Genomic DNA, 22736 nt, shown 5'->3' with positions numbered 1-22736 from the left:
AGAGCTTAGCAAAGAAAGTCTAAAACTTTTTCCGACCTGTGGGGATGGTGGATATTTAGGGTAGGGAAAAGATTCACATTTTCACAGGAAAAAATTTTCATAAAGTATAGATCAGCAAATGATTTAGGAGATGAGAAACAGATTATTGTCATGAAAACATGGGCATTCAGACCCAAGCTTCCCTAAAGATACCTTCTTGAATGAAGAACTCAAACTTGCTATGCCTTATTGTACAATAGTTTTTAATATTTCTAAAGAGTTAAAACAGATTTTTTTGGACAAGATTTAGTTTTGCTTTGAGTTCTATATCATTTTCTAATTATAAAATTAATTTTTTAAAAAGGAGAATTGGAATACAAGACTCCCAAATCCCATCACTTATTCAAAACTTTTTGCTGAGTCTCTGTGGCTGGGCTTATAGGAGGTGAGAGTTGAAGTCAGGCTATGGGCCAGTAGGCCCCAGGCTGAATCCTTGAAGTAACCAAAGGCACTTAGAATCACAGCCTGGTTCTGGATGCCCTGGCACTTCTGTGGAGTGTGTGAAGGAGATAAATAAAGCTATCTCACCGAGAAACACCAGTCTAAATGGTATTGCCTAAAAGTTTTGAGACTAGGGGACAAGTAGGTATCCTTGGAGAGGATTGGTCCCTGCAAAATTAGGACTCATGGGAATGGATGGGCAGAGGCTCTGGGTGACATGTACACATTGGGAGCAGTCTAACTGGGGTCAGAGGTCAAGCATGGAACATCAGGACTGACGGTCCCGAGTGAGGTTGGGGGAGCAGGAAAGGATCGACATCAAAACCTGCCAATATACCTTGGGGCTGGTGGTGCTTGCCTGCTCTTCTCGCCCTCAGGAAAGAAAAGGGAAAGGATTGCTGCTTAGGAGGAGGGCAGTTTGAGATGCATAAAGTGACTTTTGTCTCCAGCTTAAAAAAAGTACTAACCATTTGGGAGTAGACTCAGGGAGGCCTTTAGGGAGGATTGCTTGAGTCAGGAATTGAAGCAAATCTGGACAACATTGGACAAAATTAGATGAGCCCTGATCAGAGCCAAAATAAATGAAAAGCAATGGAAAATAAAAAGTAAAAGGAGAAAACACAGACGAGTCAAGTGGCACCTTCCTGTAATTCTAGGCTGATGCAGGACGGTCACAAGTTTGAGTTAATTTTTTAAAAACATGATTCAAAAATAACTTGATCAAATTTCTGAAGTTTCATAACATAGGTAATTTTAATTAATTTAAAGCTGTCAAAGAAGTGGACTCAGCTTATCGCAGAAGCTGCTTAGATTTAAATTCATGTCCTGAACTTACACAAGGACTCAGCTTCTAAGAGTAAAACTTTTTGGGTTTAAATCTGTATCTGTAAGCTAACGTCTTGGTCAAAAAGATTCAGTTTCTGCACCCTCAGTTCCATCGTCCAGGAAAACCCTAGTGAAACTCACCAACTAGTACTGTGATCGGGAGGAAAGGGTTCAATGTACTTTCTGCTCATGTTGGGATTTCAGGAAAGGAGAGCAGGAACCTTCAGGCTTCATGGCAAGTGGCCAGTCACCCTCTGCATCACGAGGAGGGCCTTAAAGAGGTACATTAGGTGCTGGGTTCCACATGCCAAAGGGCCTGACAAACCAAAGATGCCACCAGTGGTAATCAAACTGTCAGTGGGGCTCTGATGGCAAACCACATTGGTGACCTGACCCACTATGGAGACCGTAAGACAGCCGATAGTGGTATCAATCTCTGTGAGAGCCAGATAGCAACCTCAATTGGTGATGAGATACTGTTAGAGTCAGATGACAGCCACTGTCTCTGAACAACCACTTCATGGGAGGAAGATGCACCATCTGGTTGTGAAACAACTGTTCACTGTGGTCAGTGACAAGCTCTGTAGGTCAGGATGTCTGTAGGGGGCAGATGTCAGCCCCTAGTGTGAGGAAAATCAATATCCTTCTGATGAGTTCCTTTAGTAACTAGATCAAAAGTGGAGTGGAATCTTTTACACTTTAGGTTCCTTTTTGAGCCCAGGACAACCTCTGAACAGCTTTCCAGTTTCCCTTCATTCCAGGGACAGCGTCCACAAAAGGAGTCAGATCTCAAGGCCTAGAGCCATGAGTTGCAGAAGAAGCCTCACAGTTTGAAGCTCTGCTTTTCCTTTTTTTTCAAACATTTTTTTTTCTCATTTTACATATCAATCCCTGTTCCCACTCTCTTCCCTCCTCCCACTCCCCAAACCTTTCACCTACCCTACCCCACATCTGCTTCTCAGAGAGGGTAAGGCTTCCCATGGGGAGTCAACAAAGTCTGACAGATCACTTTGAGGCAGGACCAAAGCCTTCCCTGCTATATCTAGGCCGAGCAAGGTATTCCTCCAAAGAGAATGAGCTTCACAAGGCCAGGTCAAGAACTAGGAATAAATCCTGGTCCCACTGCCAGTGGCCCCACAGACTGCCTCAGGCACACAACTGTCACCCACATTCAGAAGATCTCATTTGGTCCTGTGTAGGTTCCCCCGCTGTCAGTCAAGAGCCAGTGAGCTCCACTGGCTCAGGTCAGCATTTTCTGTGGGTATTCCCATCATGGTCTGGACCCCTTTGCTCACTTCTATAGTCTTTCCTCCCTCTCTTCAACTGGACTCTGGGAGTTCGGCCCAGTGATGTTCTGCTTCTATACACAGCAGGCTGGTGAGAGATCCTACACCTAGTCTTAGCACCTCAGGGCCCATATGAAGAAACACACTGAAGAGAAGCCCCATGTGTGCAACACACCTGGATGTGTGTGGAAGTTCTCCCTAGTGGGTGAGCTCACAGACACAGAGAAAAGCACAATGGGGAATGGTTCTTCCTACATGCAAATGCAACCAGACCTTTGCAAGGTCAGATCACTGCAAGGTTCATGGAAGAGTCCAAAAACAAGAACGAGTCAGCATGGGACCCTTGCTGTCCAAAAGGAATATTTTCCCTACTAAACTTACTAAACTTATTTCTTCCTACCAAGAACATTGTAAACTCATAGTAAATGGATAAAGCAGACTGTGAATGATGAAAAATGAAATAGTGAATATGCAACATCTACCATAATTCCTGAGGATGGATTATTTTGCATTTTTGCAGAGGTGATCCTTTTTATTCCCCGTAAACTCACAGATATCCTCCTGTCTCTGATGCCAGAGTGCTAAGATTATAGGTGTGTTCCACAACACTAAAGCGAATCCTTTAATCTGCCTTTTGGTTTAACAAAGTGTAAAGTTGTTTCTAGTAATAAAATTTGCATATTCCCTATTAAATTTGTACTGGATAACAACAACAATACAAATATTCAAATGTAGTGAAAGTATTATAATAAAATAATATAGGCCAGTTGCTCTTCCCTCTTTCTTGGACTGAAATTCTGCCATTCTTTTTCAGTGGAGGGTGATAATTGGTTGCTCTGTCAGTCAACCTCCTATGGTTTGAGGAAGCTGTTCTGTTTACTGCAGTTTCTCTGTAGTTGAGGAATAGGCAGAAGTAACCCTGTTTTGCTTAAGTTGTGTCTGGAGATGTATGGTCACATGACCAGCAGAAGAAAAGATGCTACTAACTCCATCAACAGCATTGTCTCATTGAGACAATTTTGTGAGGTCACTTTGGTTCTTTGTGACTTATTTTATCTATTTGTAATAACAAAAGTCAGATTAACATTTTCTCCCCAAATCCTTGACTACGATATTTTTGCATGTCTTCGTGTGTTCTGCATGCTCCCATATGGTTTAACCTACAAAATCTGCGTATGTCTCAGCTGACGCAAGTGGAGGGAGGAACTCAATCCCTGTGTCAAGTAGATTGGTTAGTGCGTCTATAGACATTTCTTTTTCCCATTTGGCGGACAGTTTATTTGAGATTTTCATCTGGGGATGTATGAGTGCTCTTAGTGATATACATGGTCTATAACTACACATGGGGAAGGGTCTGAGGGTGGAGGAGACATTTATTAAACTGCAAAGGAAAGTAGACTTGTTGGCATCCAGGAGGATGGAGAGAGTAGGGATCTGGGGTTGGTAGAAAGGTGTAAGTGAGGCAAAAAAAATGTCAATTATGCCTCAACTGTGAGTAATGTGGATATGGATTCTAGGGAAAAGGTGAGTAGATTCACATTTGCATAGGAAAAAATTAAATCCAATATTGATGACGAAATTAATAGGAAAGATACAAAAAACAGTTGCCTTGGAAGCATATAACCAGAGCCGTTCATCTGAAAGATCCCTTTATGGAAGGAAGGACTGAAAGTGCTGCAGCATGGCCATGTTGTGATTTTATAGTTTCTTAGATGCGAAAATGTTTTTGGAGAACAGGAGAGTTGTATTCATTGGAATATAGGAGTTATTCTTTATTCTTAATTCTATAAATATATTTAGTGACAAAAAACTCAATTTAAAATATGATATAGGTTTGAAAATTTCAAGATGAAGTTCAATTCATATATGCTATGTTGTCCATAATGGAAGATGGGAGTACAGGAGCCCAAAGCCCATAAATTTCTTGCAATTATTTTTCGGACACTTTGACTGGAGAGCATGGAGACTAAGGGGAAGCGATGGAGTATGCCTAAACCACATCTCAGGTACTTAGCATGACAACTTGGACCTGGGGTCCTCTGAACTCTTATGGACAGGGGGAAAGGGTTTGCACAGGGCCAGGTCTTCAAAGGGCTAGCACAAGTGTCACATTCCCAGAGGAAAGGCTGAGAATGACGCTGGGAAAAACATTTAGGAACCAGTGCACAAACATGTGTCATTGGGCAGTACTGATATTTTATGCCAACAGGCTCTGTGGGGGTGATGAAGAGAGACAGTGAACACCTGGCATAACTTGAACTGTCTGATGACACACATGTGTTTCTAAGAGAGTCAGCCCTTGACGGGGTCAGACTGTCCTGGAGGAGGGAAAAGAAGACATCAAAACCTGCCTTTATGGGCTTGGAATACTCATTCATGACTGCAATACTGTAGGCCATCAGGAGGCGGAGGAAGAAGGGCTGCAAGGTATTCTGGGTTAAATGTGGTGAAAACAACAGTCACTCTCCAGTCCAAAGACTTAACCCTTGGCTACTGTGGCTCCCAGCGCATGCCATTGTCATTAACAATGATAGTATGTCTAAAACATAGGAAGCATAAGGTCAAGGTTTGGCTAGAGCGAAGCAGTTGTGTCCAGCTTGTGCAACAAAATGAGATCCCATATATAAACACAATTTTCAATTGCAAATAAAAAAAGAATAAAACGCCAGGCTCAATAAGCCCCACCTACAATCCTGGGCTTAGGCAAGAGGGTCCAGAATTAGAGGTGAGCATGATCTAAAGAGGGAGGCCATGTATCAAAAACCAGATCCACCACCACCACCAAACCTGTTACCGGTGATAATGTGATCACCAAATCCTCAGTTTTTCATACAATAAGGAATTTGTTTAAATATACAACTGTCAACGACGTGAAATCTTCACAGCACAACTGTTCAGTAAAACTAAAACCTCGGGTGTTCTGGGTTTACATTAGATCGCAGAGAACAAAGTTAGGAATAATATCTTCACCTGTAGCTGTCTCTGCAGGGCCAGCTGTCTGCAGCTTCTGCCTCCTCAACTCTCACGTGCAGGTCAGGAACAGCAAACCCTGCACTGAGACTGGGGTAGGAATGGAAAGTCCAATACAGTTTCTCCTCACAGTGGCTTTTCGGGAAATCACAACATAGACGTCCGGCATCCTTGGTCAGGTGACTTAAACGCCCTCTGCTTTCCATGTGTCTGTGGGAGGAGCTTAAATAAATATTCCAGATGCTAGGCTCTACCCAAAAGGCAGTTTAATAAATGTTGTCAAGGAGATGGAATGTGCATGGCCCACCAACCCGTGAGATACAGAAATTCACGTCCTGGGTGTTCACACAGGAACTCAGCTCCTGAGAGCAAAATTGATTGACTTAACCTTCGATCTGTAGCTAATTCCTTTGGCCCAGCCGTGTTCTGTTTCTATACCTGCAACTCTCTAGGAAGAGCAAAGTAAAACTGGCTAACTGCTTACTACTGTGATACGGGTGGAAAGATCCAAGTGCAGCTTTTTGCTGTTGAACTTCATGACTTCAGGAAATTCCTGGGTCCGTTGATGGGTTATTAAGTCACTTTCTGCAATCTAAGAATTTGGGGGGAGGAGCTTAAGCAAGTCCTCTAGATTTGAGCTCTAAGGCACAGGGCGTGGACAATCAGGGGCTAGACCCTGAAGCCCTGCCCACTTCCTACTGAGCTTTCTAAAAGTAGACCCCAGACTGTCATGCTGACTGAGTACCTTTCTCCCCAGCCACCTCCATCATAGCCCGTGCAGGTCTGACGCTCTGGCCTCCAGTTCACATTCTGGAGCTGCTTAGGTCTAGCACCTAAGCCTCTGTCTGTCTTCACGTTTGACTACTTCTAAGGACTCTAGCTCCAAGAACTGAAAAGCTAGTTCATCAACATGTTCTCAGATTCTGGAAAAGCTGAGCAAACTGAAGAGCCCCAGCAGGTCGTCTCCGAACCATGTAAGGACCAGGGAACTCCAGGGGATTCTGGGCCAGGGCCCTCCACTTCTCAGCCTGCCCCTGTGACGTTGAGCCTGCTTGAGTCAATTCTGAGATATGGGGTGACTACTGGGTATCAACCTATGGCCACGTCTAGAGTTTGTAGCACCCCTAGGAGAGCCTTCACCCAGAGCTCAAGGGCACAACCCAGAAAAGACAGGAATTTCCAATTTGGAGAGCCAAGTGGGAGTTTTGCTTTTAGCCAGAAACATGTGTCTGCTGACCAGACTAAATCCTCAGCAAGTTCTCAGCTGGTGAATCTCAAAGACCAGGAGACGTCTCTCACTGATTCCCATGAGAGAGCAGACCCTGACAGCCAAGAGACAGTCTACAAAAAATGCCACCGCTATGTGAAGGCCCCGTTTGGAAAGGAGACGTTTGTGTTCCAACCTACACCCCTGTGTGGAAGTCAGAGGAACAGCCCTGGTGATAGTCAAGGTACTCACTCTGGAGGGCAGCTGGTACCTCTTGAAGGGGGCCATGCGAGGTCCTTCAGTGCTGAACAGACCCAGGATGAGGATCATGAAGTTCCTTCTGCGTTAGACCTGACTGTCAAGAAGAAGGACCAACAGATGCCTGTCACTGAGGAAGAGACCTTCAAGGGCAGTCAGATTGCAACCAGAATGGGTGAGCAGTTTCCTAATGAGGGTAAGATGGCAGCTCCCTTATATAGCCAGGCCCTCCATCCCAGTGAACTGATACCTACTTTTTCTATTCATACTTCTTGTCAGTATGAGAAGATGGTTCTAAGTCGTGACATGGAACTCTTTCAGGATCACTTGGTATCGATTAAAGGATACAAGGCTTTCTATAAACAACAGACGAGGGACCTCAGTAGCACCCAGATAAACCACTATGGCCAACTGGTGTCCTCCCATGATCAGAATGTCTCCACAGGTCAGGGGACAGTACCCAGTGTTGAGGAATGCCGCCGTCGTCAGGAAACTTCCTCTAGTAGTGGGTATCCTACACGTCATTCGGGTGGTCCTGTGGCCCCAGAACCACCGCCACAAAGTGCTTCAGTTTCTGCTAATGTCCGGGGACAGCTTCGCCAAGACAGTTCATTCGTTGAGACCAAGAGTCATGATTCCCAGAAGAAGACTCACAATTGGAAGCCCTATTTCTGTGGATTTGATGATGGTGAGAAATCTTCCCCAATGCCTTCTCTCCTCAGAGACCACAGGAGAACACAAACTGGGGAGCTGCCCTATGCATGTGACTACCCGCAGTGTGGCTTAAAATTTCCCTGTTTGGATAATCTCCTCAGCCACAGGAGGGAGCACATGGAGGAGCAGCCCTACCGCTGCAGCTACTGCAACCAAGGCTTTACAAGATTGGATGACCTCAGGACGCATTCAAGACAACACTTTTCATCTTTATCCTGACCGGAAACCGCCTGGCCAAACAATACCTTTGCTAATACAATTATATTTCTTCTTACCAGCCATTCTCCGAACCCCTACTACATGCTGTTGTTTTTAACAAATGCTAACCTAATAAAATTGTAAATATGAAGCAATTAACATATGTGCTAAGGATCAATTATTTTGCCTACGTGAATCTTATAAATTTCCCTTTATTTAGACATAGATAACCAAAGTTTTCTTTGAGTTATTATTATTAGTGTGTCCACTAAGGAACTTCCAAAATACTAATATTAAGCTATTGTCGCAAGTATTTATTATACCACAGTGAAAAAGTCTCAATATTTCTCCAAACACTACGCTTGGGACTTTAATTTTATCAGCTCTTTTAGATTTAGGATACTATTTGCTTGTTCTGGCAGTCAACTTCCCATGAACCCGGAACCAATTGTTTTTATTGCTGTGTGTCTGTGGTTGAAACACAAGCAGAGGAAAGCCAGCTTCCCATTGGTTGTGTCTGAAGTGGGGAGCTCACCAATGCCCCTGAATCCACAAACGAATTTATTTTGAAATCAGTAGTATCAGAGGACCTTTGCTTTCTTCCTATGGCAGCTTTCCTCATACCTTTGTAATAGCAAAATGTTACATGTACATTGTGTTATATCCATCACCTCGGCTTGCTAATCTCTAAGTGCATTTTTATATTTCTATTTAGGTGTGAGTTTCTGTGTGAGTGTGTGCACGCGTTGGTATACTCAGTGACTCTCCACATTCACAAACTGGTTGGATCCTTTGATTATTCCTTAGTATGTTGACAGCCAATTTACCACATAAAATTATGACCTTCAAAGAGGAGACACATTGTTTCTTTTCCCTTGTAACTTTCAATTATTTGTTTCTTGTGAGTGCAGAAGACAAAAGCATTTGTCCCCGCTTCTGCCTAATGCTGTTCAAGGAGGTTAGTTCCCGTCAGGACTCTAAGGTTTGGTGAGGATTTAAGTCATTGAACCAGAAAGGTAAAAGGTCCACACGTGGTTTTCTCCCTCTGCCGCAAAGGTCAGCTGGGATTTCTAGTGAGTACACCTGAGTGCTCTTGTTACTACATGCAGTTTGTAGCTACAGGAGGGTAGATTTTGTGGGTGCCTGAGGCAGATGTGGCAGCTGCTAGATAAGGGGTAGGGTTTCTGACTGTGGCAATGCTGCTGGGAGAAGGACAGAGTATGACACAGTCCTTTGGAAGGTGGCCCAAAGTGTGGGCCATTCTAAGGTCATTTGAGCAGGGCAGTCTAAAACTTTGCCTAACTGGCAAAAAAGGTGAAGAGATACAAATTTCAGCAGAAACCTAAACTATCAAAGAGCAACTAAGTTAGGAGGCAGTAAATAGAGACCATTACTGTGCATACATGGGCATTCAGAGCGTGCACGACATAGATACTCCAGAAATCCATATGATCCCCTGCTGTCCTTTCCTTTCACTGGTCCTAAATAGTTAAAATACTTTCTTGAGAACTGTGAATTTTTCATTCATATGATTTATGATTTATTTCTCACCCTTGATTCTATAAATAGATTTAATACTAATAAAAATCCATTTAAACCCAGTAAAGTTGTCAAAAGTTCATGACAAAGGCATTTTATACGAGTTGAATGTGAAGTATATTTAAAGAAAGCTTGGAAGACAGAAATCCAAAGTCATCAAAAATCCCTGGTCATCATCTGAGTCCACGTGACTAGATATCTAGAGATTGAAGGGGATCCAGGCATTGTGTGCACAGCCCATCACAGGCACTTAACCACCTGGTCCTGAGAGTCCTGGATCCCATGGAAGCAGGGAATGGGCTCCACAATGCCAGGGTACCAAGACCTACCACAGTGTCAGATACCAGAGGGAAGGGTTGAAGAGGTACTGGTGAAAACATACAGGAAGCAATGATCACCCCGCTGTCTTTTAATAGTACAGGACTTTTAAAAGCTCGGCACTGTGGGGCTTGATATTTTAAAACTGGTCCTTGTGATGTTGATGGGCACAGACTATGGGCACCTGGCATAGACTCGGAACTGCCTTTAACTGTATCAGTGGTTACATATGTCAATCAAAGAGATTCAGTTCTGGTGTAGCAAAGCAATCTTGCAAGGGGGATTTGGGTTTCAAAAAGTGCCACTATCTGCTCAGAATAGTGGTATATGACAGGAACATTGGGGGCATCAGGAGGTAGATGTAGAAAGCCAGGAAGGTTGTTTGTGCTGCAGGGGTGACGGCTTCAAAACTCCTGGGCATTCTTAGCTGGAAGGAAAGTAGCTCTAGACAAAGGGAGGCTCTGGAGGAGGATCGCTTGAGTCCAGGAGTTGTTTCCAACCTGAGGAACATAACAAGGTCTTGGTCCAAGATAAAACAAACAAAAATACAAATAACTAAGTAAATTCATAATTAAATAAAAAAATCAAGAAATTGATTAGCAAAATATACCACTGGAGGTTCTCTACTGCAATCCTCGGTTTAAACAGGAACATCTAGATTTTTCTTTAAGTCTGGGCTAAAGGAGTCCTTGTATGAAAAATCAGATCAATCAACAAATGAAAAAAAATCTATTACCAATGCTAGTTGATGGGAAAGTCTAAATTATGCCTCAACTTAGGGCAAGCTAAGGATATGAATTCTAGGAAAAGGGTAAATAGAATCACAATAATTTACATTAAATAGTGATGAGGAAGAAAGGGGGAGGGGAAGCAGAAGTTTTCCATGGAAGGAGACCGTCAGAGCCTCAGTCTGCAGGATTCCTTCATAGACCAGAACTCAGAAGTGCTACCGTCTTGCACTTCCTTCTGCTGTTCCACAGTATTTCAAGGATTTGCTGCTTTCATTTTTTTATTTTGTTATTTTATTATTTATTTATTTGGTTTTTGTTCTGTGCTTGAATTGGCTCTGTCGACCAGACTGACTTTGAACTGACAGAGATCTGCCTGCCTCTGCCTCCTAAGCTTGGGAATTAAAGAAGTGGGGTACCACAGCCGGCAAAATACATTTTTGGAGAGCAGGGAAATTATATTCATAAGAATCTAGGGGTTATCCTTTACTCTTGACTCTCTAAATATATTTAATGTTCAAAATTTCAACTTAAAACGTATTATAGGTGTGAATATTTCAAGGTGAAGTACTTTTGTTTAATTCACATTGCTATTTTTTCCCCTAAGAGAGTTTGGAATACAGGAACCCAAAATTCCATAAACTTCTCACGATGATTTTCTGAATCTTTGCGGGCATGGCATGAAGATTAAGGGGAAGCCATGGAGTATACCAACAACATCTCAGGGACTTACCTTAACATTTTGGGACCTCTGAACTCTCACAGACAGAGGGAAAGGGTTTGCATAGGATCAGGTCACCAAAAGGCTAGCACAGTGTCAGTTACACGAGGAAAGGCTAAGGGCCGTGTTGGTGTAACATTTAGGGACGAGCAGACAAACGTGTCATTGGGCAATACTGATATTTTATGCCAACAGGCTCTGTGGGGTGATGAAGAGAGACAGTGAGCACTGGGCATAACTTGGCACTGTCTGACGACACACATGTGTTTCTAAGGGAGTCAGCCCTTGACAGGGTCAGACTGTCCTGGAGGAGGGAAAAGAAGACATCAAAACCTGTCATTATGGGCTTGGAATACTCATTCATGACTGCAATACTGTAGGCCATCAGGAGGCAGAGGAAGAAGGGCTGGAATGTATTCCGGGTTAAATGTGAAAACGGCAGCCACTCTCCAGTCCAAAGACTTAACCCCTTGACTACTGTGGCTCCCAGAACATGCCATTGTCTTTAACAATAGTAATATGTCTAAACACAATGAGGCTGAAGGGTAAGGATAGGCTTGAACTCAGCAGCTGTGGTCAGCCTGTTTGTTGCAATGAGACCCCATGTATATATACCATTTTAAACCAAAAATACAAAAAAATAAAGATAAAAACAACAAAACAGTCTAATAAGGCTCATCTAAGCTAGGCTTATGCAAGATGTTTGAGAATTGTAGGTGAACCTGACCCAAAGAGGTAGACACTGTACCAAAAAAAAAAGAAAGAAATTGTTACCACTGCTAAAGTGATCATTGATTCTCAGTTTTTCATACTATAATTTGTTTAAATATGCAACTCTAAAGAACAAGGAATCTGCTTATCTCAGCTGGTCAGGAGAACTAGAAACTCACTTGTTCTGCATTTACATTAGATCTCAGAGAGCCAAGCTCTTAGGAATACAGTCTGCAGCTGGAACTGGCTCTGCAGGGCCAGCTGTCTGCAGTTTCTGCCTCCTCAACTCTCACGTGCAGGTCAGGAACAGCAAACCCTGCACTGAGACTGGGGCACGAATGGAAAGTCCAATACAGTTTCTCCTCATGTGACTTTTCAGGAAATCACAACATAGAAGTCTTGCATCCTTGGTCAGGTGACTTAAACACCCTCTGCTTTCCATGTGTCTGTGGGAGGAGCTTAAATAAAAATTCCTGATTCTAGGCTCTACCCAAAAGACAGAATAATAAATGTCAAGGAGGTGGAATCTGCATTGCCCACCAACCTGTGAGATACAGAAATTCACGTCCTGGGTGTTCACACCGCGACTCAGTTCCTGAGAGCAAGATTGATTGACTTAACCCTCAATCTGTAGCTAATTCCTATGACCCAACCGCGTTCTGTTTCTATACCTGCAACTCTCTAGGAAGAGCAAAGTAAAACTGGCTAACTCCTTACTACTGTGATACGGATGGAAAGATCCAAGTGCAACTTTTTGCTGTTGGACTTCATGGATCCTCTGCTGGGTCATTCAATCATTTTCTATATTGTAAAACTTTTAGAAAGGAGCTTAATCAAACCCTCGAGATTGGAGTTCATAGTCAGAGGGCGTGGCCAACAAAGGGCAGAACTCTGAAGCCCTGCCCACTTCCTACTGCGCTTTCTATAAGAAGACTCCAGATTCTAGAGCTGAGGACCTTTCTCCCTGGCCACCTTCATCATAGCCTGTGCAGGTCTGACGCTCTGACCACCAGCTCACATTCCGGAGCTGCTTGGGTCTAGCACCTAGCCTCTGTCTTCATATTTGACAACTCCTCTCGGCTTAAGCTCTCAGAAGTAAAAACCCAGTTCCTCAAGATGTCCTCAGATTCCGGAACAGATGAGGAAACCGAGGAGCCCCAGCAGGTTGTCCCTGAGCCATCTATGGACCAGAGAGAAACTCCAGGGGATCCTGAAGTAGGACTGGGCACGCCTCAGACTGCTCCTGTGGAGACCAGCGAGCTTGTGTCAGCTCAGAGCCAAGTGGTGCCGACCTGTGATGAAGCAGCCATGACCTCCGAATCCTGTAGCACAGCTCAGAGCCAAGGGGTGCCTACCCATCATGCACCAGCAATGGCATCGAAATCTTTGTCCCCAAGCTCAAGGGCAAGTCCCGGAAAAGACAGCGATTTCCAACCTGGAGAGACAAGTGAGACTGCTGCTTTTCATCAGCCAGGTGCCTCTGCTGAGGAGCCCCTCAAGGAGGACCAAGAGACACCTGTAGCTGGGGCCCGGGCCTCCGACTCCAGTCAGAGGGAAGCTAGAACGTGGAAGGACACTGCACCCAGTTCTGAGGACCCAATTCTCGTTTGTGTCCCAGACCCTTGTCTCGGGGATCTCATCTTCGAGGATCCTGTTCGTGGGAATACGTACAAAATTCCAGCAGGTGCCATGGATACCCATGGTCCTCAAACATACTCATTTCCCTCTAGGTCCAAAAGTGCTCAGAAGAAAGTCCCTGTAGGAAAAGGGGTCATATTGAGAGCTCCCTCGAGAAGACCCCAGAGAGTCCCGGAAAACTACGGCCAGCAGCTATCCTCCCAACTTAAGAATATTCGCATCGTTGAGAGCTCAGCACCCAGTGGAGAAGACAGCCAAGAAACTCAGGTGGCTTCAGGTGGCTCCTCAGTTCCTTCCCATTCTCCCTCGGCTTCAAGACAACCCCCAGAAAGTGGTTCAGATTCCCCTGAGGTCCAGAGAGTGCGTCCCCAAAAGAAGTCAGACCTGGAGGGCCAGAGCTCTGTGTCCCAGAAGAAGCCTCAGAGTTGAAGCCCTACCCCTGTATCTACCAAGATGATGGGAAACCTTACAGAAAGATTTTACACCTCTGAGACCACATGAAGATACTCATTGGGGAGAAGCCTTATGTGTACCATGTTTCTGGATGCCCATGGAAATTCTCCCCCTCAGATTCTGCCGGCAGACACAGGAGAACCCGCTCTGGGTCGAGTCCTACCAGTGCATCTCCTGCACCCGGACGTATTCCAGATTGGACTCCTCAAGCAGCCTTTGAGATTTCTTTCCTAATCATCCAGTACTGTAACCTGACTGCCCACAAACGATATCTTCCCTAATTAACGTTTATTTCTTCTGCCCACAACTTTGAGAACCCCCACTAGATGCAACTGTTCTTTTAAATGCAATTGTAATAAAAATCACTATCATGAAATCACTACCATAAAAGGTAAGGTTCAATTATTTTGTGTAAGTGAATCTTTTTAACCATTGGATTTATTCAAAACAGGGTTCTGTTTCTAAGTAGAGGAGAGTAGGTTTTGTGGGTGCAAGAGGCATATCTGTTAGCTGCTAGATAAGGGGTTGGGTTCTTGATCATGGGAAAGCTGATGGGGGATATGTTGTTCAAGCAGAATGGTAAAAGGTCCACACGTGGTTTTCTCCCTCTGCAGCAAAGGTCAGCTGGGATTTCTAGTGAGTACACCTGAGTGCTCTTGTTACTACATGCAGTTTGTAGCTACAGGAGGGTCGGTTTTGTGGGTGCATGAGGCAGATGTGGCAGCTGCTAGGTAAGGGGCGGGGTTCCTGACTGTGGCAATGCTGCTGGGAGAAGGACAGAGTATGACACAGCCCTTTGGAAGGTGGCCCAGAGCGTGGGCCATTCTAAGGTCATTTGAGTGGGACAGTCTAAAACTTTGCCTAACTGGCAGAAAAGGTGAACAGACAGATTTCAGCCGAAACATAAAATATCAAAGAGTAACTGAGTAAGGAGGCAGTAAACAGAGACCATTGCTGTGCATACATGGGCGTTCAGAGGTAGATACTTCAGAAGTCCATGTGATTGATACCTCTGGTGTTATTTCCTTTCACTGGTCCTAAATAGTTAAAATACTTTCTTGAATTGTGAATCTTGAATTCATAGGATTTGCGATTTATTACTTTTAATCCTATTAAAATATTTAATGCTCACAAAATTTATTTAAAGCAAGTAGAGTTGTCAAAAAGTTCATGACAAAGGCATTTTATACGAGTTGAATGTGAAGTATATTTAAAGAAAGCTTGGAAGACAGAAATCCAAAGCCATCAAAAATCCATGGTCATCATCTGAGTCCATGTGACTAGAGACCTAGAGATTGAGGCGAGCCAGGCATTGTGTGCACAGCCCATCACAGGCACTTAACCACCTGGTCCTGAGAGTCCTGGACCCCATGGAAGCAGGGAATGGGCTCCACAATGCCAGGGTACCAAGACCTACCACAGTGTCAGATACCAGAGGGAAGGGTTGAAGAGGTGCTGGTGAAAACATACAGGAAGCAATGATCACCCCGCTGTCTTTTAATAGTACAGGACTTTTAAAAGCTCGGCACTGTGGGGCTCGATATTTTAAAACTGGTCCTTGTGGTGTTGATGGGCACAGACTATGGGCACCTGGCATAGACTCGGAACTGCCTTTAACTGTATCAGTGGTTACATATGTCAAAGAGATTCAGTTCTGGTGTAGCAAAGCAGTCTTGCAAGGGGGATTTGGGTTTCAAAAAGTGCCACTATCTGCTCAGAATAGTGGTTTATGGGAGGAACACTGGGGGCATCAGGAGGTAGAGGTAGAAAGCCAGGAAGGTTGTTTGTGCTGCAGGGGTGACGGCTTCAAAACTCCTGGGCATTCTCAGCTGGAAGGAAAGTAGACAAAGGGAGGCTCTGGAGGAGGATCGCTTGAGTCCAGGAGTTGTTTCCAACCTGGGGAACATAACAAGTTACAAATAACTAAGTAAATACATAAATGAATAAAAAATGAAGAAATTGATTAGCAAAATATACCACTGGAGGTTCTCTACTGCAATCCTTGGTTAAAACAGGAACATCTAGATTTTTCTTTAAGTCTGGGCTAAAGGAGTCCTTGTATGAAAAATCAGATCAATCAACAAATGAAGAAAAATCTATTACCAATGCTAGTTGATGGGAAAGTCTAAATTATGCCTCAACTTAGGGCAAGCTAAGGATATGAATTCTAGGAAAAGGGTAACTAGAATCACAAAAATTTACATTAAATAGTGATGAGGAAGAAAGGGGGAGGGGAAACAGAAGTTTTCCATGGAAGGAGACCGTCAGAGCCTCAGTCTGCAGGATTCCTTCATAGACCAGAACTCAGAAGAGCTACCATCTTGCACTTCCTTTGCTGTTCCACAGTATTTCAAGTATTTGCTGCTTTCATTTTTTTTCTTTTGTTCTGTCCTTGAATTGGCTCTGTCGACCAGATTGGCTTTGAACTGATAGAGATCTGCCTGCCTCTGCCTCCTAAGCTGTGGGATTAAAGAAGTGGGGTACCACAGCCAGCAAAATACATTTTTGGAGAGCGGGGGAATTGTATTCATAGGAATCTAGGGCTTGTCCTTTCCTCTTCTCTCTAAATATATTTAATGTTCAAAATTTCAATTTAAAACGTAGTATAGGTGTGAATCTTTCAAGGTGAAGTACTTGGTTCAATTCATATCGCCTTTTTTTCTCTCAAATGGAGATCCGAATACAGGAACCCAAAATTCCATAAACTTCTCACGAGTATTTTCTGACTCTGCGGGGACAGCATGAAGATTAAGGGGAAGCCATGAAGTATATCTACAGAGCATCTCAGGCACTTAGCTTAACCGTTTGGGGCCTCTGAACTCTCACAGACAAAGAGGGAAAGGGTTTGCACAAGGCCAGGTCTCCAGAGGGTTAACACAGTGTCAGTTCCCCAGAGGAAAGGTTGATGGCCATATTGGTGTAACATTTAGGGACGAGCAGACAAACGTGTCAGTGGACACTACTGATATTTTATGCCAACAGGCTCTCGGGGGTGATGAACAGAGACTGAACACCTGGCATAACTTGAACTGTCTGATGACACACATGTGTTTCTAAGAGAGTCAGCCCTTGACAGGGTCAGACTGTTCTGAAGGAGGGAAAAGACATCAAAACCTGCCTTTATGGGCTTGGAATACTCTTCATGGCTGCAATACTGTAGGCCATCAGGAGGCGGAGCAATAAGGGCTGCAAGGTATTCTGAGTTAAATGTGAAAAAAGCAGCCACTCTCCAGTCCAAAGACTTAACCCTTGGCTACTGTGACTTCAGCACATGTCATTGTCATTAATAATGATAGTATTTTTATTTTTTTAAAGAAAAATGTTTTTTTTCATTTTACGTACCAATCCCAGTTCCCTCTCCCTTTTCTCTTTCCATTACCTCCTCCCATCCTCCCACCCATCCCCATCTAATCCTCAGAGAGAGTAAGGCTCATTGCTTTGGGAAAGTTCCAAGGCCCTCACAACTATATCTAGGCTGAGCTAGGTATCCTTCCAAAGAGAGTAGGTTCCCTAACAGCTAGTAAAAGCGGTAGGGGTATGTTCTAGTGCCACTGCCAGTGACGTCACAGAATACTCCAGTTGTCCATTTGTCACCCACATTCAGAGGGAACTAGTTTGGACCTATGCTGGTTCCGGCTAGAGTTGGTTAGCTCCTACTAGCTCAGGTAAACTGTTTCAGTAGATATCCCCAAAATGGTGTAGACCTCTTTATCATATTCTCACTCCTTCCCCTCTTCAACTGGACTTTGGGAGCTCAGCCCAGTTCTCCGCTATGGGTCTCTGCCTCCGTTTCTATCAGTTGCTGGATGAAAGTTATATGATGACATTTAAGATATTCATCAGTCTGACTACAGGGCAAGGTCAGTTCACACACCTGCTCCTCTATTGCTTAGGGTCTTAGCAGGGGTCATCCTTATGGATTCCTGGGAATTTCCCTAGTGCTAGATTTCTTGCTCGTCCCATAATGGCTTCCTTAATCAAAATATCTCATCCCTTACTCTTATCTCTGTCCTTCCTCCAACTCAACTATCCTGTTCCATCAAGTTCTTCTCCCCCTTGCTTTTCTCCTCTCCTCTCCTCTTCCCCTTCTGTACTTTCTACTCCCCCACCCCCATGCTCCCAATTTTGTCAGGTGATTATGTCTATTTCTTCTTTCTAGATGTATCTAAGTATGTTTCTCTTAGGGTTCACCTTGTTAACTTCTCTAGGATCATGAACTATAGGCTCAATATCCTTTGCTTTACAGCTAGCATCAACTTAATGAGTGAATACATACCGTGTTCATCTTTCTGGGTCTGAGTTACCTCACCCAGGACGGTTTTTCCCAGTTTTATCCATTTGCATGCAAATTTCAAGATGTCATTGTTTCTTACCACTGAGTAGTAGTACTTCGTTGTGTGAATGTGCCACATTTTCTTTATCCGTTCTTTGCTTGAGGGGCATCTACATTGTTTTCAGGTTCTGACTATTACAAATAATGCTGCCATGGACATAGTTGAACAAACGTCCTTGTAGTATGATTGAACATCCTTTGGGTAGAATGCCCAAGAGTGGTATTGCTAGTCACGAAGTAGACTCATTTCCCAGTTTTCTGAGAAACTGCAATACTGATTTCCAGAGTGGTTGTACAAGTTTACATTCCCTCCAGCAATGGATGTGTCTTCCCCTTACTCCATATCCTCTCTAGTATAAGCTATCATTGGGGTTTTTGATATTAGCCATTATGACTGATGTAAGATGGTATCTTAGATTTGTTTTGACTTGCATTTCCCTGATGGCTAAGGATGTTGAACGTTTCTTTAAGTGTCTTTTGGGCCATTTGAGATTCTTCTCTTAAGAATTCTGCTTAGTTCTGTACCCCATTTTTAATTGGATTACTTGGAATTTTGATGTCTGATTTCTTGGGTTCTTTATAAATTTTGGAGATCAGTCCTCTGTCTGATATGTGTGATAGTATGTCTAAACACAAAGAGGCTGAAGGGCAAGAATAGACTTGAACTCAGCAACTGTGGTCAGCCTGAGAGACACAAAGAGATCCCATGTATAAACCCCATTTTAAATAAAAAATACAAAACAATCAAGAATAAACAAAACAGGGTCAATAAGGCTCATCTATAAACTAGGATGACACAAGATGTTCGAGAAGTAGGTAAATCTGACCAAAAGAGGTAGACCATGTACTAAAAATCAGATAACCCCCCCAAAAAATATTATTACCAGTGCTAAAGTGATCATTAATTCATTGATTCTCAGTTTTTCATACTATAATTTGTTTAAATATGCAACTGTCAAGGACAAGGAATCTGCATATCTCAACTGGTCAGGAGAACTAGAAACTCACTTGTTCTGCATTTACATTAGATCTCAGAGAGCTAAGCTCTTAGGAATACAGTCTGCATCTGGAACTGGCTCTGCAGGGCCAGCTGTCTGCAGTTTCTGCCTCCTCAACTCTCACGTGCAGGTCAGGAACAGAAACCCTGCACCAAGACTGGGCTAGGAATGGAAAGTCCAATACAGTTTCTCCTCACGTGGCTTTTCAGGAAATCACAACATAGAAGTCTTGCATCCTTGGTCAGGTGACTTAAACACCCTCTGCTTTCCATGTGTCTATGGGAGGAGCTTAAATAAAAATTCCTGATACTAGGCTCTACCCAAAAGGCAGATTAATAAATATCAAAGGAGGTGGAATGTGCATTGCCCACCAACCTGTGAGATACAGAAATTCACGTCCTGGGTGTTAACACCAGGACTCAGCTCCTGAGAGCAAAACTTATTGACTTAACCCTCAATCTGTAGCTAATTCCTATGGCCCAACCGTGTTCTATTTCTATACCTGCAACTCTCTAGGAAGAGCAAAGTAAGACTGGCTGACTCCTTACTACTGTGATACGGATGGAAAGATCCAAGTGCAGCTTTTTGCTGTTGGACTTCATGACCTGAGGAAATTCCTGGGTCCTCTACTGGGTCATTTAATCATCTTATGTATTGAAAAATCTTTCAGGGAGGAGCTTAATCAAATCTTCTGGATCTGACTTCATTGTCAGAGGGCGTGGCCAGCAAAGGGAAAAACTCTGAAGCCCTGCCCACTTCCTACTGAGCTTTCTATAAGACTCCAGATTCTAGAGCTGAGGACCTTTCTCCCTGGCCACCTTCATCATAGCCTGTGCAGGTCTGACGCTTTGGCCACCAGCTCACATTCTGGAGCTGCTTGGGTCTAGCACCTAGCCTCTGTCTGTCTTCACATTTGACAACTCCTTGCGGCTTAAGCTCTCAGAGGTGAAAACCAAGTTCCTCAAGATGTCCTCAGATTCCGGAACAGTTGAGGAAATTGAGGAGCCCCAACAGGTCGTCCCTGAGCCATCTATGGACCAGAGAGAAACTCTAGGTGATCCTGAAGCAGGACTGTGCACGCCTCAGACTGCTCCTGTGGAGACCAGCGAGCTTGTGTCAGCTCAGAGCCAAGTGGTGCCGACCTGTGATGAAGCAGCCATGACCTCCGAATCCTGTAGCACAGCTCAGAGCCAAGGGGTGCCTACCCATCATGCACCAGCAATGGCATCGAAATCTTTGTCCCCAAGCTCAAGGGCAAATCCTGGAAAAGACAGCGATTTCCAACCTGGAGAGACAAGTGAGACTGCTGCTTTTCACCAGCCAGGTGCCTCTGCTGAGGAGCCCCTCAAGGAGGAGGACCAAGAGACACCTGTAGCTGGGGCCCGGGCCTCCGACTCCAGTCAGAGTGCAGCTAGAACTAGTGTAGACTTTGGGTGCCAGGTTGGGGCGCCACTTCTCTTTGGTGCCCCAGACCCTTGTCTTGGGTGTCTCATCTTTGGGGATTGTAGGCATACGTACACAATTCCAACTGGCGCCCTGTGTATCCCTAAAGAAGAAAAGGCTGTATCCAAGCATAAGGTGAGAGACCCCAGTAGTGCCCATATAAATGACAATGGCCAGCTGCTCTCCACCCAGCCTCAGAATGTCTGCACAGGTCTGACGTCAGCACCTAGCGGTGCCGGTGAAGGCAGCCTTGAAACTCAGGTGGTTTCAGGTGGATCCTCAGTTCCTTGCCATTCTCTGTCGGGTTCAAGACAACCTCCAGAAAGTGGTTCAGATTCCCCTGAGGTACAGAGAGAACACACTCAGGAGAAGTCAGACCTGAAGGACCAGAGCTCTGTGTCCCAGAAGAAGCCTCGGAGTTGAAGCCCTACCCTGTGCCTATCAAGATGATGGGAAACCTTACACAAACCTTTCAAGCTCAGACCATCTGACATTCACTGGGGAGAAGCCTTATGTGCACCATGCTCCTGGATGCCCATGGAAATTCTCCCCCTCAGATTCTGTCAGCAGACACAGGAGAACCCGCTTTGGATAGAGTCCTACCAGTGCATCTCTTGCGCCCGGACGTATTCCAGATTGGACTCCTCAAGCAGCCTTTGAGATTCCTTTCCTAATCATCCAGTACTGTAACCTGACTGCCCACAAACAACATCTTCCCTAATTAAAGTTTATTTCTTCTGCCCACAACTTTGAGACCCCTACTGGATGCCACTGCTGCTTTTAAATGCATTTCTAATAAAAATTACTAATATGAAACCACTACCATAAAAGGTAAGGTTCAATTATTTTGTGTAAGTGAATCTTTTTAACCCTTGGTTTATTCAAAACAGGGTTTCTGTTTCTAAGTAGAGGAGAGTAGGTTTTGTGAGTGCAAGAGGCAGATCTGTTAGCTGCTAGATACGGGGTTGGGTTCTTGATCATGGGAAAGCTGATGGGGGATATGTTGTTCAACCAGAATGGTAAAAGGTCCACACATGGTTTTCTCCCTCTGCAGCAAAGGTCAGCTGGGATTTCTAGTGAGTACACCTGAGTGCTCTTGTTACTACATGCAGTTTGTAGCTACAGGAGGGTCAGTTTTGTGGGTGCTAGATGTGGCAGCTGCTAGGTAAGGGGCTGGGTTCCTGACTGTGGCAATGCTGCTGGGAGAAGGACACAGCCCTTTGGAAGGTGGCCCAGAATGTGGGCCATTCTAAGGTCATTTTAGTGGGACAGTCTAAAACTTTGCCTAACTGGCAAAAAAAGTGAAGAGATACAAATTTCAGCAGAAACATAAAATACCAAAGAGCAGCTGCGTTAGGAGGCAGTAAATAGAGACCATTGCTGTGTATACATGGGCATTCAGAGCATGCATGAGGTAGATACTCCAGAAATCCATATGATCCCCTGTTGTCCTTTCCTTTCACTGGTCCTAAATAGTTAAAATGCTTTCTTGAACTGTGACTCTTGCATTCATATGATTTAGGATTTATTACTTTTAATCCTATAAAAATATTTAATGCTTACAAAGTTCATTTAAACCAAGTAGAGTTGTCAAAAGTTCATGACAAAGGCATTTTGTACAAGTTGAATGTGGAGTTGATTTAAAGAAAGCTTGGAATACAGAAATCCAAATTCCACCAAAAATCCATGGTCATCTTCTTTGTCCATGTGACTAGATACTTAGAGATTGAAGGGAAGCCAGTCATTGTGCAGACAGCCCCATTACAGGCACTTAACCACCTGGTCCTGAGAGTCCTGGATCCCATGGAAGCAGGGAATGGGCTCCACAATGCCAGGGTACCAAGACCTACCACAGTGTCAGATACCAGAGGGAAGGGTTGAAGAAGTGTTGGTGAAAACATACAGGAAGCAATGGT

The 22736-nt window shown here is 44.1% G+C and overlaps 3 protein-coding genes across 4 annotated transcripts in view; all 3 read left to right on the top strand.

Annotated features, from left to right (window-relative positions):
* The window catches only part of Pde4b (phosphodiesterase 4B), a 543981-nt gene that overhangs the window by 234257 nt on the left and 286988 nt on the right, over positions 1-22736 (top strand). The gene's annotated exons all lie outside the window — the stretch shown is intronic.
* Positions 6300-8009, top strand: LOC148122740 (uncharacterized). The gene has a single exon (XM_087903894.1). It carries the CDS (start codon positions 6472-6474, stop codon positions 7957-7959), a length of 1488 nt encoding a protein of 495 aa, XP_087760020.1. The 5' UTR covers positions 6300-6471; the 3' UTR covers positions 7960-8009.
* Positions 12838-14436, top strand: LOC146895119 (uncharacterized). The gene has a single exon (XM_087903876.1). It carries the CDS (start codon positions 13072-13074, stop codon positions 14020-14022), a length of 951 nt encoding a protein of 316 aa, XP_087760002.1. The 5' UTR covers positions 12838-13071; the 3' UTR covers positions 14023-14436.

The sequence above is a fragment of the Myodes glareolus genome, chromosome 3 (genome assembly GCF_982192425.1).
Source record: "Myodes glareolus chromosome 3, mMyoGla1.1, whole genome shotgun sequence".
Taxonomy (NCBI): Eukaryota; Metazoa; Chordata; class Mammalia; order Rodentia; family Cricetidae; genus Myodes; species Myodes glareolus.
The sequence above is the reverse complement of the archived record's forward strand: the minus strand, read 5'-3'. Positions and strand labels throughout refer to the sequence as shown.